The sequence below is a fragment of the Lethenteron reissneri genome, chromosome 20, assembly GCF_015708825.2.
Source record: "Lethenteron reissneri isolate LAM-NWPU_2019-01 chromosome 20, ASM1570882v1, whole genome shotgun sequence".
Taxonomy (NCBI): Eukaryota; Metazoa; Chordata; class Hyperoartia; order Petromyzontiformes; family Petromyzontidae; genus Lethenteron; species Lethenteron reissneri.
Window position 1 is genome coordinate 5,312,268 of NC_083798.1, and position 20,752 is coordinate 5,333,019.

A 20,752-nucleotide genomic window follows, 5' to 3' on the forward strand; every position below is an offset into this window, starting at 1 on the left:
AAAAAGCAGACGAGTCTATTGACAAATTCCTCGCGACAGTCACACAAAATGCCTGCGAGCCTGAAAATAATATCATATTCGCAATTAAGTTTGCAGAGAGGGAACTGTAGCAAATGTATGAAGTCATAAACCATCCAGAAACCCGCTATTGCTGACGACCTAATCAGGCTGAATGCGTCCGATCTCGTCAGATCTCATAAATAAATCCTCTTTTTTTTGGTTCATCTTTGAGACGAGTGCTTGGATGGATGACCGTCACGTCCTGTCATTCGTCATCGGCGTGGAGCTGTGAGATTGCCAGGAGATGGCAGTGTTGAGTGTTACCGCCCAAATGCGTGACATTTCTCCAGGTATGAAATAAGAATAGGGTTTACCCTTTCTGGCAACAAAACAGGTGTTAAGATGTTCAAACACCGAATAGAAACCTTTTGCGAGGAATCACGTCTGCATTAACCACGTGTACTTGTGGTGAACATGCAAATTTTAATGCTCTGATTAATTTAATATTTGCATTGTCTTTGAAACTGATTGGCCTACACCAGACAACCTTCTTATGGCCTAGCCTCACCAGTGTCAGACCAGAGAACGCCAAAAGGCGAACAGTATAAAGACAATGGCACTATCTTAACACCTGTTGTATTGCCAGAAAGGGTAAAACCTATTCTCATTTTTCATACATTGATACTGGCAAAAAAAGGTTCCCATGATTTATCCAGGTAGTTCAGATTCTCCCACATGCCATATGCTCTCCTTGACGGCCCACTCGGGTCGGTTTACTGTGACGATGAAAGCATTGTGGTCACATGAATCTTGATGAGAGACATTGATTAATTTAGATTTGAGTTTCAGGACCCGTGATTAATGTTCTTATTTTAGCTTCATTCGGTGACTTCGTCACGAGCTTAAGTCGTCCTCCTTCCACCCGGTCTCCGTAGACCATGAAGACAAACAACAAATTAGGATTGGGAATGTAACAAGAGGGAAAATGTCACCAGTAACTACAGATTTAATGCTCAGATACTGCGACTTTGGACAGCCTCCTTGATATATATTTGGTGGCTTATAAAATAGCAGATTACTCAAATAAAAATCACAAAGAAAATCGTTTGCAAACAGAGTTCGGATCAGTTTATTTGTGTGTGATGGTGGAAGGAGAAATTACATTTTAACCCATTTACTGAAACCATCAAACGTGTTTATTGACTTCCTGAAAGTAACAAAGTAATTTTAAGAACCCTATTTTGTGTGAAAACTTGCACTTTCACTCATTCCAGAGTGTGTAATGGCTTCCGTCTCTAAATACATCACAGTGCTGTGATTAAAAATAAAAATCCATCACAAAAAATGTATTCGCACATTTCCATTACTTATCCGCATTCAAGGAATTGTTGGAATGCAATCAATGTTGTTCATCGCAGCAAGTCCAACACAAAAACACACAATAAAAATGGTTGAATGAAAATTCATGGTATGTATAGCTATTTAAGGCCATAAATGTCATGTTTCACAACCAAATTGAGTATATTAATCCAAATAAATATACAAATTAAAGCATATAGTGTAGCTTTTCACACTTTGTTGCAACAGCTATAATTTAGAGACATGCATTTAGAGTATGTGGCTGTGATACATTTACACGTGATAAGCCACTTCGTTGAGCTATCATTTGTGGCCAGGTACCTTCTGAAAAAGAGCTACATAGCTCAGTGGGCCTTACTCGGTGAAATGAACAAAATAGTTTAAATAATAATCGCAGTCTGAATGTGTTAGTCAACTTGCTGAAGATGAATCTCTTCCTAGAAGCAGCTGAAAACCCCATCAATCCATATCCTGTATTATTTTATTCATTGTTGAAACATGCATTTTTAAAATATATACACTGAAATAGTATACAATATAACGACATTTTCAGTTTTCGTACTAACCTAATTGAAATCATTCAAAAGTATGGTGAGGACATCATTGCTGTTTCGCATCATTTGTGATCCATTCAAAGTGCCTTTGAATGAATGACACAATAATGGTTGAAATTGGCTAGTGATATATTTTTGATGCACTCAAAAGTGTGCTCCTGCGATAACATGGATATATGTGCACAGTCGCATGATGATTAACGTTCGGTATTTCAGCTCTCAATGTGTAATATTTTACATTTCATCTATTTAACTAATTTGTAGTCAGTTTTCAATGATATACACATTGGTCAAACAAAAAATTTGACCAATATGTGTGTAGATTCACAATCCAAGATGGTATGAAATTGTGATTTAAAGCTATCATTACATGCTTTATACAGGTGAGGTTCAGATGTCACTGGCCACTGACATTAGCTCGAAGCTAGAATTTCAGGTTGCCGGGTTCATGGTATAGTGTGCTAATTACTGCACCACCACTCTCCTCACCAGTGTCTTCATTATTAGCAACTAACTTACTACTAAAACTAAACTTTTTATTTTACCAGGTAAGGCCCACTGAGCTACGTGTAGCTCTTTTTCACAAGTGACCTGGCCACAAATGGCAGCTTAACTAAGTGGCTTATAACGTGGAAATGTATAGCACCCAAATACTCTAAATACATGTTTCTAAATGTGGAGGGAAAACCCGGAGGACCTGGAGAAAAATCCAAGCGACCACGGGGAGAACATGCAAACTCCAAATATACAGGCATCAGGGTCAGGATCGAACCCACAACCTCCTGCATACCAGGCGAGTTCGCCAACATCTCGCACAACACGACACCCTGATATATATGTGTGCCTGGGTTGAGTTCTCAGAACACTCCAAGAAGTTAATTCACTCCTAACCCCCGATCTCTTCAACCTCCAATTTATGGGGCTCAACATACACAAAATATATCCGTTTTAAATTACCAAAACTGACACTTGATATCCACATTATTCTGGACTGCAGGCATCCCTCACAGCAAATCCTGGACAATTGCCCACAGTGACCCACCAAGTGGTGATTTTCTTTCATCTTTCCATATTCCCTTCCATTTTACATCATGCAGAATCATTTTCATAATTGTTTCAGCTGACCCAGTTTACATACAGGGTCTCAATATACCATTATGGTACATTTCATTGTGACCTTTCAGATGCGCTTCTGCGGCCGTCTGGAACGCTCTTCCTTCCAATATTAGGAAGACACTGGAGCTAGGCACTTCAAAATCTAGATTGAAAACTAATTTCTTAGAACTGCTTTTTGTGTTACGTTTGTTGTCCTTCCCCCGCACCTGCAATTTGCACGGTTGGCTACGTATGGTGCGAAAGAAGTTCCACATAGATATATATATATACAGTATAAATCCAAATGCTCGTATTATGTTGTATTGATACACTTCGCGTATGCCACAATTCTTCCCATCATGCTTCCCAGGAATTCCTCAATGTACTTCATTCTTCTGTCTGTCGCACCAGCTCAATGTATGCTAACGTCTAATGAAAGGCATGAGGCAGAGGTGGGCTTCAACCAGAACACTGTGGTTGTACTTAGCCACTCATCCTTATCACAGGCTTCCTGGCCTGTATTGAAATACAATACTAGTCATCAATAGTGCTCATTTGCCTATTAGAAACACGCTTCCAAAAGAGTGTGCTGTAATCAAATCTCTGCTATAATCACATGACTGAGAGACTGATTGTCCTCTCTCCAATAAGTTCCTTTAAGTATGCAGTGTATATATATAGTTGTTTCTTTACCAATTGCAATAAACATAATTGATTGTACAATTTAATTGTCATAAACAGCAATATCATTGCAAACAATTGTTCTCCGTAATGACAATTGTCCACGTGTGGCATCACCACAAGACACTACACACAGGATAAATATATATTTTCCCTAAAGATTACACATGCCATAAAACTGTATGTGATGATGATGATTATACAGTAAAGTAATTGTATACAAAGGTAAAGGTTCCGCCCTGTAATTACTGTTCGTGCCACTGCTGGAGGAAGGGCCTCCTCCACTAGAGGGAGCTCGAGCGAGCCCCTCTGCAGGGCACTTTAGCCTCTACGCTTCCATGCCGGCCAGACGTCTTGGAAGATTTGTGCCGCGATGGCGAGATGTTAATTCCCTGGCCTGGTATGCAGGAGGGCAAGGGTTCGATCCCGACCCTGACGCCTCTATATTTGGAGTTTGCGTGTCTTTCCCCCCGTGGTCGCGTTCATTTTTTTCTCCGGATCCTCCCGTTTTTAAATCCTTTATATTAAGTTCACTTGCGCGCTTGCTTGCTTGCTTACGACCGTGCAAATCTTTCGGTCGTTTTTTAACCCACTTCCCGTGATCCAATCGAGCTGACATTTTCCACACAGACTCGTTGTGCGTGACAATTAATGTTCGTGAAAAAATAATTTCCTAAATTTTACACTTTTTAGGACAAAAATATTATATTTAATTACCAATTGCTTAATGGTGCCATGCAATCATCTGACCCATAGGTGGCAGCCATCTCAAGCCAGAGGACGAGAGGACTCTAGCCGCCGCGCATATAAAGGATTTATAGTGAAAAACTTTGTTTTTACGGGTTATACTTGTTCCCCTTGCACATTTAGAAACATTTGTTTAGAGCATTTGGCTTCGCAACATTTCCACGTGGTAATCTACTTCGTTGAGCTATCATTTGTGTCCAGGTCGCTTCTGAACAAGAACCAGGCTTACTTGGTTAAATAAAAAAAAATGTATGGTTAGTATGTTATGTGGGCAGACTCACACGAATCCCTGCCATGCGTGACCTGCCCATCGACTAACCATGGTGTACTCATTTATATTCTGGGGTGGACAGAGGTAGGGGGGGAGAATTTCAGAAACGTACCCAATAATTTAAATTTGCGTGCCAGCAGGCTGAACCAGTGAGCTCTGGTTTACACGTCTAGAGTGATATCACATCATAGCACCTTCCATTGCTATGTGTGTACATATGTATACAACATTGTGGTCTTCTAGGTGGTTTTGTGTATGCATATGCTATACAAGATTGCTTGTGTTACATATCACTTGTTCATTGTGTGCATTCACGAAGTTGTTTCTTCCTGTGGTAAAGAATTACAGAGACCCCCTCGTTCTTGCTGACACTGCTCCACCACCTCTCTGCCTTGTCAGCCGATAACGGTAATAAGCTGAAAGATAAATAAGCAACCTTTTTCCTGTTCTTCCGGTAAACACGTTGTTTTCTATAACGGACGACGATGCCAATTTAAACCAACCATCCTCGCATTGCAAACTAATGAATAGCAACTTTTTTTTTCAAAGAAATTCTCAACTCCAACTCACCGCTTTTGTATAAAAATCAAAAGCATGAAGCCGGCTGCAGTATATTATGCCAAGTGATTATATACGGACTAGTGCACACAACCCAACAACAAACTCATATAATGGGGAGCACAATATTCTTTTGAAGTAGAAATCTTGGCCTGCGGTTGGAGTTCCGCAGAAAATGAAATGTCTTAACGCAAAATGAATTACATTGTAATGGGCGTGTACATAAACTCTCAAAATGTAATCAGTGTACTGTCAATACAAAACATACTAACAGTTGTACAAACAAAACGAATGTGTAATTGACAATCCAGAGAGCCAAGTCAACTCCAATTGGTTTAACTCTTGATATAGAATGTGACAGGTGAAAATAAGTTGATCAATTATCTTAAACAATTACGGTGATCGTGTGAGAATAGCACCTATTGTGATATTATTTGTTACGAACACATTTCCATGCCTTTGCAGATTTATTTCAAATACGATGCACTATATGGATTTATGCAATACTGTTGGTGTTGAGCGGTGTTGCAGTGATTACGGTGCTAACACCATGAGAACCCAGAGTTGAATTTCTGGCAACAGTGGAAAATGTCGAGCCAGTCCTGGGCACCGCACATTGACCAAACGGCACTGACCAGGATGGGTCATCACATCCCTCATAACTCGCATGGCATGGAGAAGCCCTCATCCAACCATGGACTGACAAAGAGCTGTATTATTGTTATGGGTCTAGGCCAGGGGTCGGCAACCAAAATAACAAGAAGAGCCATTTCTTTCCAATTCGGTACAAAATTCAGTATTTCAAGAGCCGCAATGCATCTGAGTACATACTGTTCATACGTACATATCGTCAAGAAGCAGCCCGTAAAGAGCCGCATGCGGCTCCGGAGCCGTAGGTTGCCGACCCCTGGTCTAGGCACATGCCATATGTCACATTAATCTTTGGGACAGCAGTTGTATTACCTTCTTAGTTGGTCGCCAACAATTCCCACAAGTGCTTCAATGCAAACAAATAAAGCCGCTGTACTTGAAATAAAACAAATATTCATGAGCTGTTACCATAAAAAATGTGCTCACTAATATTGTTCACAAAAGAATAAACACCCTCAAAAGATGGAACAGAGAATGTTACGCAATACATTATTCGTGGCAGAATGAAACATTGACAGTCACAGCACAAGCATTTACATTCAGTATGCATTCAGATATCTGTGTACACCCCTAATTAAAATCCAATTAACAGCCGTGGTTGTTAATCATTTGGTTGTTAATTAGTTTTCACTAATCAACATCGGTGTACGAGTGATTGTGTAAATGCACTGCGGTGTCGGATTGCCCAAACGACATTAATAACCTGAAGAAAGTGTACAGGAACGTATAAGCATCTTCAAGAAAACCACATAAAAATTCTATTTTACATTTTATATTTAGCATGTTTAATGCGACCTAAGCTGCTTAATCAAACTTAACGGTTGTACAAGTGTGAATGCGGAGAAGGTTTTTTTCACATTTAGTGGTGAAAGTGTTTTTATTGCAAACATACCAGTTATTATTGTTATTATCATTTCCAATCTACAAGTTATCACGATCCATCTTGGTGGTTGACTTGTCAGCAAAAGCCCTTCCATTCAATCGGACGGAGAACATGCTGGACAACTATGCTGCACATGCCCCCCCCCCCCCCATGAATCAATCAAACGCACTAGAGGAACGCTTTTAACCACACATTTGGCAAACACCAGGTTTGGTGAGGTTGGACAGCACAGGAAATGATTGAAAGGAGAAATGTCGGAAACAGCATGTACAGTGTATTAGATCTGCCAATGGCTAAAGAAGCAAGAGGGATATAATGCTGCATAGGATTACGTCACGTCCGTATGTGTGTATGTTGAACTTCTGTTGCACCATACGTAGCCAACCGTGCTAATTGGAGGTGTGGGAAAGGACAACCAGCGTAACTCGCAGAAAACGTGTCCAACCGATTGCTCATTGGATATAAGACAAATGTAGGACTACGAAAGCTTAGCCCCGGACATATATATGTGAATATGAATACAAGTTCCATTACTTCAAAACGAATTGAAGAAATCAGCCACAAGTTTTACATCCACATGTACTACATTGAAATAGAGTGTAAAATGTGTCACTTTGAATAAGCCAATTGCAACGTTGTCAGCTTACGTTGAGTGGTGAATGGTGCTGCAATCTCCAATTTTAAGGCAGGATTATTTCGCATACCTTCTTGAAACAGCTGTCAAACAACTGATGATGCATGCTCTACGCATGTAAGAGTAATTTACACTTAATCAAGTAAGCTCTGTTATTTTAACAGCTTAATAAACCAAGCTCAGGCACTTTTCACAGGACAACCTATTTTAAACGAAATCTATGTGTGTGTGTGGTGGGAGTTTAATTATGTGTTTATACAAGAACCTTTTCATCGTGATGCATTTCAACATATGAGATAATTTTGGTTGAGCGCACTGCCAAACTAAAATGAATTATTTGGTGATACTGCGTTCACAGCGGTGTGCAAGCACAATTATCAAGACTAAATTAACTGATGCGTGTTTTTTTTTGCAGGCAAAATAATTGGGTGAGGATAAAAACTAAACACATTTGTCAATAACACTGCCCTAAAAAGAATATATATTTATGTAAAATTTGCGATATTTCGAGCATGGGCCCTTCTTGAAAGCAGATTATTCCAACAATTAAGAAGAGCCATTTCCCAATGATATGTTTATGTGAGTGTTCAACGAACAAAGAACAGGTTGTAAGAGAATCATGTCCCTTGTATTTGTGTGACATATCCATCCTTTGATATTATAGCTTTATATGGCTTGTCATGCAATTATACACTGCACTAAAAACTGTGCATTGCTTTAATCATTGCAGCGCAACTGAGATTGTTGATGTCCGAAGTGTGTTGCGGACGAATGCAAAGGAAAAAAATCTTCAAACGTACGGTGTGAAAGAAGTTCAAAATACATACGTACAAAAAGTTACCATTCCATCTATTCAAGAGCTGTTTCATGCATGTATGTAGAACTTCTTTTGCACCTTACACAGCCAACCGTGTTAATCAGAGGTGCTGGATGTGGTGTGAATTTGTCGGGAAATGTTGCAGTTTTACATATTTAAAGCATTATATGCTTTTATACAGCTTCAAGTTTCAAGCTTCAGTGATGGGTGTGTTTAATTGATATTTGTACTGTTAGTATTTAGAGGTGAACAAGGTCTAATTGTAACTCTTTCAAATTAAACCACTGTAATTCACACTGCAGATACCAGGCCTCTCAAGACTAAGCTAAATTATGTTGATAAGTTAACTTAATTGCAAGACCCATACGTTCCACAGACAACACACACACACACACCACATTATTAAGTTACATTTATACTCGCACATTTGTTTCTCTAATTTGAATAATGCAAATAAACTGTGCATGTTCAGTGAGTGAACATTAATAACACTATGTAACACAATTTTTGTGTTATTTCGTAATTGTTTATGCCGAAAAAGTATATAAAATGGCTATTATTCCCCACAAACTTTGCTTTTGTGACCAGGACAGTGATATATTGAAATTTACCTATTTTCAATGAGAAAACGGGCGAATTTGTGTCTTATCATTCACATAAAGTCAGAAAAAAACATATGATGCAAAATAACATGTATTTATACTTAATTAATACAAAAATGAAACTAAAAGGTTTAGAAGTGAGTAGTTTTCGACATTTACGATTATGCTGTAAATCATTTTCATGAATCAGGCCCCAAATGTAGTCTCCCATCATGTTATCGTTACACTGCTCTTGGTAGCGGCGTTCAAAGTCCAGTATATCCTGGTAGAAGCGCTCGCCTTGCTCCTCCGAGTACGCTCCCATGTTCTCCGTGAATTTATCAAGATGAGTATCAAGGATATGGACTTTTTGGGACATCCTACAGCCCATTGTGCCATAGTTCTTCACCAGAGCCTCATCAACAGCTCCACATAGTTTTCGACTTTGTGATTGCCCAGGAAGCCACAAACCACTGCGACAAAGCTGTTCCAAGCCATTTTCTCCTCAAGAGTGAGCTTCTTGGGGAATTCATTGCACTCGAGGATCTTCTTTATCTGTGGTCTGACGAAGACACCGGCTTTGACCTTTGCCTCAGACAGCTTCGGGAAGAAGTCTTGACGGTATTTGAAGGATTATTCTTTGGGTCTTTCGGTCAAGTCACGTAGATAGGTTCAAAGAAAATAACAAAAAAATACAAATTATTTTCTTTGAACCTATCTACATGACTTTACCCAAAGACCCAAAGAATATTAATTCCTGCAGTCACGAAAGCTTTAAGTCAAGATTTACTTGAAGCTTTGACAAATTTTTCACAAGGCCCAATTTGATATGCAGTGGTGGCATCAGCACCTTCTGGGGGTCCACCAGTGGCTACCATTGACGTTGTTCCTCCCCACAGAGAACTCAGTCCGCTGTGGCCAGTCCCGCCTGTGGTAGTGCGCCTTGGTGTCCCTGCTGTCCCAAAGACAAATATAGCAGGGAAACTTGGTAAAACCACCTTGGAGACCCATCAGGAATGCCAATATTTTGAAATCCAATGACCTCCCAGCTGTTCTCATCATACTTTAAGGCGTCCAGCAAGGTTTTGATGCTGTTGTAATCCTTTTTGAGATGCACCGAGTGAGTCAGGGGAAGAGACGGGTACTTGTTACCATTATGGAGCAGCATGGCTTTGAGGCTCCTGGATGAGCTGGTAATGAAGAGGCACCCCTCATTCTGGTTACAGGCGATTCCGATTGCCTCGAACAGGACTGGTCACATTGTGGCAGAAGCAGAGCCCATCTTGACGGGTGAAGAAGCTGCAAAAAAGTTGGTGATGCTTCGTCTGATCTGCGACTTGCATACTTTCATCCAACAAGTTCCACTGCTTGAGCCTAGACATCAAAAGCTCGGCATTGGACTTGGTGAGACCAAGATCTCTGATCAAGTAGTTGAGGTCTTTCTGGTTGGGGTAGTATGGGTTTCTCTCCTCAGCTCCACGTCTGAAAGTGTCATCTGGATCTACAATGTCTTCCTCACTCTCTGACTTACTGCTCTCTTCTTTAAGACGGCTGCTCTCTCTCCAGATGAGTGGGTACGGGGAGCTCATGGCAGTGTGGCACTGGGGCGATGGATGAAGGAAGGTCCGGATACGTGATAGCAGGTGCATTCTTGCCAGTCCAGCGTTTGGAAGGGTCCATCATGCAGAAGTAGCAGTTGCTTGAGTGGTCAGTGGGTTTCTGCCAAATTCTTTGGATAGCAAATTTCATGGCTCTCTTTTCCCCTCTGTACCATCCTACAAACATACATTTATTTCACCCATGACTAATGTATAAGAGATTCTCGCAACATTTTTGAATATATAATAAATATTTTTTCAATAACATTGAAAATTGTAAAATAGAATTAAATTATAAGCTTTTACAATTTTTTTTTTACTAATTTTATAACATAAAATTCCGAGCAACAATTGCCCATCTTACCTTCCAGAGTTTTTTTGCATTGCTCACAGGCGAAATGAGGTGCCCAGGGTTTGTCTTGATCCCCGACAGGCATGCCAAAATATGCCTTGTAGGCTTCACACATCTTAGAAGATGCTTCCACAGAGTTATTTTTCGCTTTTGTCTTGATAAATTGGCCGCAGACATAGCAAAATGCGTCTGCCGGATGCTTGCAGCCGCTTGATGCCATCTCAGAAAAATGCAAACCCCTGTATTTATACTACTATTTATATTACTGGAAAGTTCTAGAATGTTCTATAAGTTACTCCAAGTTTACTCCGCACTGAACCTATCTAGAATGTTCTGGAAAATAGGTAAATTTCAAAATATCACTGTCCCGGTCACAAAAGCAAAGTTTGTGGGGAATAATAGCCATTTTCTGTACTTTTGAGGCATAAGTAATTTGGAAATAACACTTACTACCCAGGAACAAAAACATGTATTACACAGTGTAATTGTATGCTTGTATAAATATTAATTTAACACTCTAGACATTATAGACACTATTCCTAGACGACTGAGCGTGTCTGAAACCAGCTATGCATAGCAGCACTTATACAATTACAAACACTTTGACAATGTTGAGAAACCATAGTTCAGGAATTTTCTAAAGTTAATAACTCTGATTTAATGTGTGCATCAGGCGAGGCAGTTTATGGCATTACGGCACCTCGGTTTGGAACCGAATCTTAAAAATTCGTTTGAGTATAACCATCCTTCCCTATAATATTAAAGGAAGGTCTGCAATGAGAGGGATCGATTTTTCAGCCAACAAAAAGCAAAAAAGATATACTTTCACTGGACCCAGGTTAATTTGCGTTTTCTATTTCAATTTCAAATGCATTAAATCTATTTACCCTAACAGCAATATTGATACAACCAACCAATGCCAATTCAAAATAAAATATATATTTTTTAAATCATGATATTAATAAACACTGTACTATATTCTTCCAATTGTTATCAATGGTCACAGAGATGCAAACTACATTAAGTGTTCAAATATCACTGTTTTCTTTTTCATTATAAAAAAAACCTTCAAACTGTACACTGGAAGCAAATATAAACCTTAGTCCATACACAACCCAATAATCAGAGAGATTTTGACATTTAATTTATTTTTGTTTCATTCGGCTTCATGCTTGTTCAATTGATTTTGCCAAGTTAATTTCAAACTTTAAACCTCCCCAAAAGTGGGTTTGTTTTAAAATCAATTTAAACAGGTTCGGTTTAAGCAGTTAAATCGACTCACAATCAAATTGACTTTGCTAAATCAATGTGGCTTTGTCTTGCGGGGCATGTCCGGTTGTCATGTATTTGGCATTCCTGACATCTAAACGGCCCCAGAGCCAGCACAATGGTGTTCTCCGTCCTCCGCGCCCAACCTCGCACCCATCTCAACCCATCCCAACCCCGCTGTCTCCTGCTCTCAAACATAATCCATCCTGGCGATGCATTACAATTTATGTGGGCAATACAACACAAGGAATTCACACACCCTTAATCCCATTGATTGCATTTTTCATGTATGGCAAACAAAATAAGCACAACAACAACCCCATATCTATATGATGCATTATAGAGGCTGTCATTTTGAGCAATAATAACATCATTGAAATTTACTTTAAGTGGCAACATTTTCATTACTTTTTTTTTTCAAAGGCTAAAGAATTCAATTTGTGGAGTGGTGCATATCATAATTGCCAATCATTCACAATTTCATGCAACATCACATTTATATTACAGGCACAAAAATGTATAACATTAAGTATGCATTACTACTTTAAATCTAACATTTATATGGAATCCTGTATTCACATCTTGTTGAAAATAATGAATGTATGGAAATATACCAAAAAAATGGTTCAAAGTACAATCAGACCAGTAATGTTTTTTTTTTCTTCTGGCATTTAATTATGTTGTGCATTCCTTCACGCACAATATTATAGTAAAGATATGAACTGAAAAACACATTTTAAAAACATCACAAACGAGAGATTGCTTGCTACATGACGATGGTAAAAATAGAGTTATCCAGAGGCAAAAGTACAAAGAGTCACTCACCCGCTCGCCACACATATACATTATCCTCGGCATCGGCGGAGTCACAGAGAGCCAAGGATGCAAGAGATGTCATCAGCAGGAGAGGCAGAAGCAGCCGCCATCGGCTCTTCTGGGGCATGATGGAAAACACCCCAGCCCAGGACTTCACTTTGAAGGTCTCCTTTCCCGGCAGCGACAGCTGATGCACGAAGAGCTTCATGGCAGAGTTCCCCGGCTCGCTGCTCATACTTAGCAGTGAGTGGTCCGCTTTTCACACAGGCTAAATCCCATTCAAGGCTGCAGACTGCGGAGAGGGCATTCGAGCGTGAAAACTGTGGCAGGGCGTACTTTCTGAATTGAATCAGTCACGGGCAAGAAAGATCCTTTGGCTTCAGCCACTCAGCCTGCTTATGCGCCTAATGCAATGGTTGTCGTCATCTTTAACATGCCACCCAGTGCAAACGTAGGCAGGCTTCCGTGCTTCGCTTATTGACGAGGGCACTATGAAAGGAGGCTCGCATAAATTCGTGGGGGGAGGGGAAAAAAAGTCTTATTCTGTTCTTAGGAGCAGTCTGAAACTTTAAGGTATTGGTAGATTACACATATTTTAATAGACAGAGTTCAGTCGGTTTCTCTGTATTTTAAATTCACAACAGCGAGAATACCGCCTTCTCGGGTACAGTGCACTTTGTTTAGTTTAGTTATTATGATTATTCACCTCCACCACACAATGAGAGTGTGTGTTGACTCATTATGCGGAAAGGCAGAGAGCGCGCACGTCTACATTTAAAATTCCACATTAACGCGCCGCTTCAGTGAAAACCCCAGCTTGGCGTGTTAGAATGCATTTGATTGCTCAGCACGTGTGCAAATCCTGGCTCTTACTGTGTGAATATTTCATCACCGGGCAACACTCAGGCAACAGTGAACAGGGATTTTTTTTTTTATCCGCTATTCAATGTTAGTGCAGTGGCAAAGCTTGGGGAATATGTAAGGAGGCCGTTATCACATGAATATCATCCAGAAAGCCTCAATGTGACATCAGTAGTTGCCCGAATTTAGGAAGATTAAAGATGGATTTGTCTTTCTGGGCCTTGCTGACATGAGAGGAAAAACCAGCATGTCTTGCCAAATCGAGTGGCACACATGCAGGACGACAGCCCTGGGATCAGAGCCTGTGCCGTGGAAGCAGCTGAGATGCAAATGGACAAGCTGTCCCAAAATGTCAGATGAATGAGAGGGTTGACATCCTTTGTTTAAACTTCCTCACTCTCCTGAAGTAGATGCTCTGAACAAATTAGATGACCATTGGGTTTCAGAGGGTCGTGCTCTCAAGCAGAGTCATTCAGCTTTTAGGAATCAGCCACCCAATGACAATTTCAAAGTCTTCCGTGCATCAATGTGACAGCTGCTGTTTGCAGAAGTGCAGGCAATTGGATTTGAAATGGATTTGCAGCCCAGATGATGCTTTGATTACTCCTGAGAAAGAGAATAACACAGAAGAGAAAATCATCATCTACAGTTATTGATTTAGAGCCATCAGGAAAGTAAATTATTACAGGGTTTTTTTTCCTGCAAAGATGCACAGAAAATGTATCATATCCATCACAAGCAAATGTCCCTTTGTGCTACTCCTCCAGAGACCAGAAACCTAGATTCCTAGTCCCATAACTCCTTCACTTCAATGTCTCTCCTGCACAAGCCAACACAAAACACAGTGGTCGTACCATTGCCCAAACAATATTTGAGCCAGGTGCGAATGCATGTATGCATTCACAGATTTTGCAACATGGTTAAATGGCATTTCTGTACTCAATTCTATAAGTTCTTCAGACTCCTTCTGCACCACTGCTGGCAATGAAACATCCTCAAACCAAAAATGCGACATTAGAGCAGAAGTTATAGCTGTTGTACACGTTTAGAATGTGTGAGCATTTTCAGTAGATCATTTCATTCCATGTGTGAAGTTGAACCCCCTTGTGTGATGGCCCTGTAATTGCAGACGTTTTCTAAGGAGACTTCTCATAGCAATTTTCCCCACTGTTGCAAGAATCACCATCTCTGAGTGTCCCTTGTGTAACAGATACGCCTTTCAAAATATTCACGAGAATCAAAATTGCATGTCTGCCTATTGCAATTGTCAGAATTTTCCCATTGCCAAGAAAGTGTAGCGCATGAGTGGAAAGTATCGAGACGAGATGAAATATACAGCACAGGATCATCCTCAAAAGCAAACATTGAATTAATGTGTACATGTTAAACTGCTTTACTTTTGTGAGTGCATACGTGGGTATAGTCACAATGAGATTTCTTTCTGGAAGCCATTCAGTCCACCGAGTATTCTCAGATGTCCCCAACATTGCTCAAAGATCGAAATGTATCGATAAAATACCCTGACACTGACACAATACGTCCACCAAACCTCATTCAGTCCACCACTACCTGGCCACCTACATATACATCCATGGAGACTTCTAGAGTAAAAGAGGATTGTGTATAAATCAGATTCCAAGAGGATTGTGTGCTCCAGCGGGAAGAAGTCGTTCAGTATTCATCGTTTTTCACAAAGTTGCTCTCACAAAATGACATCTGGAACTCTACACGACTACATCGAGAGAAACAGAGAAAGATAAAGTGATGAGATAATGTGATGAGGTAATGTGATGAGATATTGTGATGGGGTAATGTGACGAGGTAATGTCACGAGGTAATGTGATGAGGTAATGTGACGAGGTAATGTGACGAGGTAATGTGATGAGGCAATGTGATGAGGTAATGTGATGAGGTAACCATTACTACATTACTTCGAGGCATCATCATAATTTAAGGAAAGTTAAATTATGAACTAGTATTCAATGTTTTGATTTTTTGTTATTAACTTCATGATAATTACAGCAATTTTAGTTATGTTATGTTATGAAAATGTTCGTGTATTTCATATCTTATTTATGTATTTAAGGTAATTCATTAACAAAAAATATTTCTAAAGGCCAAAATTCGTTTTCCGCAAAATTTGCTATCCTGAATGTACTCCTCGTGAATAGCGAGGGGATATTGTAGACACTTCCTACACATTTTTATTTCAACCAACAGGACTTATATGGTGCTCGGGTCAATTCCTGTCACAATTTTATCAATTTTCTTTAAGTTTTGCTGTATTTCGATTTAAAGCTTTCGTGACTACATGGATTCATCTTCTTGGTTCTTTCGGTAAAGTCACGTAGAAGGGAAATAAAATAAAAATTGTGTTTATTATGTTTTTTTTTATTACTTTATTATTTCCCTTCTACGTGACTCTACCGAAAGAACCAAGAAGATTTTGCTGTATTGTAGTACCAAGCACATGAAAATGTTTTCAAATAAATGCCATTTCAATTTCTACCTGTGGCTCCAGTTGGTTTGATGTGATGTTCTTCTACGTATCGAATGCATTTCTTTACACGAGTGTCCACGTAAGGAAAACATAAAAAACCACCTAACATGCCTTTAACAGATCGTAGATTAGCATGCATTTTGTCACAATCCAAATTCATTAGCTCACTGGCTCCTGAGTACTGAAACATTTGACACGTGATCAATGGCAGGCTTTTTGTTCTATGGTGGAGCATTAAAAGGCAAACAGCTACCATATGCCATGGTGCTTTCGTTCAAATTGCTGTGCTATATTTCATTTTATCATACTAATTCCTGCTCTCCGGCGGAGGTGAGCAGCATATTTTGCCAGAAAGTAGATGATTACACTCGAACTAAATGTCACCAATGACATAATGGAACAAATCATATTTCAAGCTGGTTTAACACTAGTGGGCTGAATTATGGCAACAGTACAGTCAAATTGCATTCATAGTCTAAACAACTTCAAGCACACTAAAATCCTCTGCTTGGTTCAGATAGGTGGGTGACACCTTGGTGGTCTGGCCACACGGCAAATATTTCCTCAATGCATTTCTAAACCATCTCAACTCGCAAAACCCATCCAACCAGTTCACCATGGAAGTGGAAGCTGACAAATTCCCATGTCTGGATATCGGGCGCGGTCTAAACGGTACAATAAGACACAGCATTTACCGAAAACGAACACTGATGCCTATCTGAATGCAGAGTCATACCATCGCCCCGCAAGAAATCCTCTCTCATCAAGACACTCATACATCGGGCTAAGAAAGTGTCAGATGGTGATAGTCTGAGAAGTGAAATTAAACATGTTAAAGAAGTGCTGCAATTGAACGGTTACAATGATGCACAAATCAACAGGTCACTGAATACCAAAACCAAATCAAATAACACGAGCGTTGAAATTGACCAAGTAATTTAAACTATTAAATACCACAAATTGCGGGAGTAACTGATGAAACGAGCCAGATGTTTGGTTAGTTTTGTTGGAAAAACCAAACATCTGAGTCATATTTGGCACGGTACATAAAATACAGAAATTAATATCTGGTAAATATTGACTTAAAGCTTTCGTGACTGCAGGAATTCATATTCTTGGGTGTTTCCGTGTTACGATCGAAACGTCGTAGTTTTTTGTTATTTTCTGTTATCTTTCTTTGAACCTATCTACGTGACTTTGCTGAAAGACCCAAGAATACAATATCCGGTACTAAAGATGTATTGCCGATGCTATCAACAGAAGGTGTGTACCGGATTAATTGCTCTTCTGACAATACGATATTGGGCACACAGGACGAATGATCAGCATGAGACTAAAAGAACACCAAAGCAATATTAAATACTCCCACATATAACTCTTGGCAGTGGCAGAACATACGTGCCAACTAGGACACTACATTCATTTTGATAATGTTGAAGTTCTGTGCAAAACTAGTTACTACTGGCCAAGACTAATAATTATTAGAGAATCTATTGACATTGAGAGAAATAAAATCTAATATAACCATTCGAATAACTACAGACTTAGTGGTGCTTGGAAGCGAATCATCAAATAATACATCGTTTAAATGAATGCCTATACAAGTCACTTTACTTCAATGGGGATTACTTGTGAACAGACAATAACAGGTACCGATATTTTCGTGCACACAATCGACAGGAGATACAAGAACAATGGGCTTGCATAATCTGCACGCATAATGTGCGTTGATTACCACACAAATAACTCAACTGGCAATGAATTACCATAGTCATTTATATGCATTCATTAACCCCCCCCAATTCGCTCAAGAAGGGCTCACAAGTGACGTCATCACATCTACCCCTCCACAAATCTGGCTGCCGCCTGATGAAGCTAGTTGTAAATTGCTGGCGAAACGTCGTACTCAGATTGTAAATGTTGTGGCTTTGCTCTCCAACACACCGGTGGTGCTGTACTACCAACGAATTGGCACGTTCTGTTTAAGTGACAAACCTTACAAGTTGGCTGTGTCGGGTGGTGGCAGGTTTTAACGACGCATTTATATATTTACACGATCTAACCCAAAAAAAATATTATTCATGATATTTGTCGCGAAAGCCTACATGTTAAAATGAATAAAATAACTAGGGTATATATATATTCTGCCATGCTTTTCAGCTGTGCCCCTGTAAACAGATGTCTCTCAACTGTTTATTGAACTTGTTGTACACAACCTTTATTTAAATCCAATTTTCAGAAAATATATTCTCATGACTTTGTTACTAACCTGTGCGAACGTGTAACCTTTGTCCGACTCCTCTTTAAATTGTATATTGTGACTTTCGTCACAAATGCTACCGTTTGTCGTTCTGATTTGTTAACGGTGTTCATTATTTCTGAATATGTTATTTATGAAAAACTTCATCGATCTTCAGAGTAAAATTATTTTTCATAGTCTACAAAAGGCTAGGCATGATGGTAACAGAAACTGGTATGCGTTACTAGTATTACTATTATCACAGTGGCTACTACTGATAGATTCCGTTACTTACAAACTCATCGGATGTTACACTGCTGCCTTGCTTTGCCATTGCCTTTTCACATGAAGTTATGGAGTTGCACACAAGTGCGTCCAATTAAAACGATCAACCCCTACCATGGCACGTAAATGAATTAAAGATGAATGATCTTTTTTGTGCATGAAACATATTGCCATAAGCAAGAAGAGAATTCAAGCTTCATTAAGGTAAACTCAGAAAATAATCTCATTATTGCAGATATTTTCAAAGAACAGAGCACTTCTAAAACTCGTCTACCCATTGAGATAGCTGAAACTACAAATATTTTATTGCAACACAATAGAGTATGATTAAAGTGGTCCAATTGCCATAATTTAATTTAATCTCACGTTTAAGTAAATAAGACATGCTGCACATCATTGATGTTTTGCTTTCATAAATTAATTTAATGCAGATTAAAATTGTAGGTTTGCATGGGTTACAAGAGGTACTACAATTGTGTAAGCAATGAATTTCAATCCTATTCACCACAACAACGACACAACAGAAATACAATGTTAAGCGATCTCTGAAATTTATTCTGTGGAAATGTGAACCACAATCTTCTGCGCATTTTCACTGCAAGCTTCCACTCAAACATACCGTTAATTAGTTTCATGGAATACTCGTACGAAAGGCAGTTTACGTAAACAATGTACGCACACAATTGTAATCTTTTTTTGTTTCAAAATAATAATCAAACAGTGGCGGGGGGGGGGGTGTTTAAAAGGGTAAACACGTGCGCACCGGATGACCTATTCAATGCGGCGAGATAGCCGGTGGCCCTCTCAACACCCAAGTTTCAAAAATGCCAAGTGCCTCTGAGGGCAAAGGGCTCTAAATTATAACCCCACCGGTTAAAGCTACAAACCCCCCACACCCCCAAACAAAAACAACCCCCCGAGGTGACTTTACCAGGGAACCCATACACTACTTATTGGTTCTTTCGGTAAAGTCACGTAGAAGGGAAATAATAAAATAATAAAAATAAAACATAATAAAATTATTCTCACGACGTTTCGGCCACAACGCAAGCAGTCGTCCTCAGGTGAAGAACAGGTCTGTCGGAAAGACAGCGCCTGAATGAATGTCTTTCTGACAGACCTGTTCTTCACCTGAGGACGGCTGCTTGCGTTGTGGCCGAAACGTCGTGAGAATTATTTTATTATGTTTTTTTATTGTATTATTTCCCTTCTACGTGACTTTACCGAAAGAACCAAGAAGATGAATCCCTGCAGTCACGAAAGCTTTAAATAGAGATGTGTTTTTTGTTTACGGGGGGAGGGGGGGGGGCTATGCTAGGGATCACATCCCGTCCCAGAGCGCCGATGGCTGAGGGCATCTGTGCAAAGGAACAGCATTCACCTGTCCCCAGAACCAGCAGGGTCCCCAGAAGCGTCCTACACATTACATCCTTCATCCCTCCTTTGAAGAGAGACGCAGCTCTTCCGAGACATGCAATGGAGCTTCCAAAAGGGGCATCACAATAACGTCTTTAAAACCAATGCCATTACGAAGTATGGCAACAATGCGTGTCATCCCGCAGAGGGTTCTTGATATAAACATAAGCCGACACGCCGAGTTGCTCACTGCAGACGGACGAGCAACGTTTGGAAGCACGCTTGGTGCAAGCGATGAAGACTTGGGTTTTGTGCGTTTTTTGTATCAGATGCCCACCAATTTTAATGCAATTGAATGCATGGATCACAATCAGATGCTCACCAATTGCATTGAAATTTGACGAATGCGCTTTACAACGGCCTTGTTGTTTGACGGTAACGTTGTACATTACATTACTTGGTGTTTTGCATTCATTCCAATACACAAATTCCCCTGACGATATTGATATGCTATAGAACACCACATTTGCTTTTAAAAGCATTGAAATAGCTCTTGCCTGCATGTTGCTTTACCACGTATATTACAAAGCAGTTCACTAACTACAGTACTGAGCTTATTCAAATACACGGAATGATCGCACATGA

The 20,752-nt window shown here is 39.7% G+C and overlaps 1 protein-coding gene across 1 annotated transcript in view; it reads right to left on the minus strand.

Annotated features, from left to right (window-relative positions):
- The window catches only part of THSD7A (thrombospondin type 1 domain containing 7A), a 329,681-nt gene that overhangs the window by 273,504 nt on the left and 35,425 nt on the right, over positions 1 to 20,752 (minus strand). Inside the window, 1 exon segment of the mRNA XM_061554639.1 lies at positions 12,876 to 14,333. Coding sequence (XP_061410623.1) covers positions 12,876 to 13,101 — 226 coding nt within the window. The 5' untranslated portion in view covers positions 13,102 to 14,333.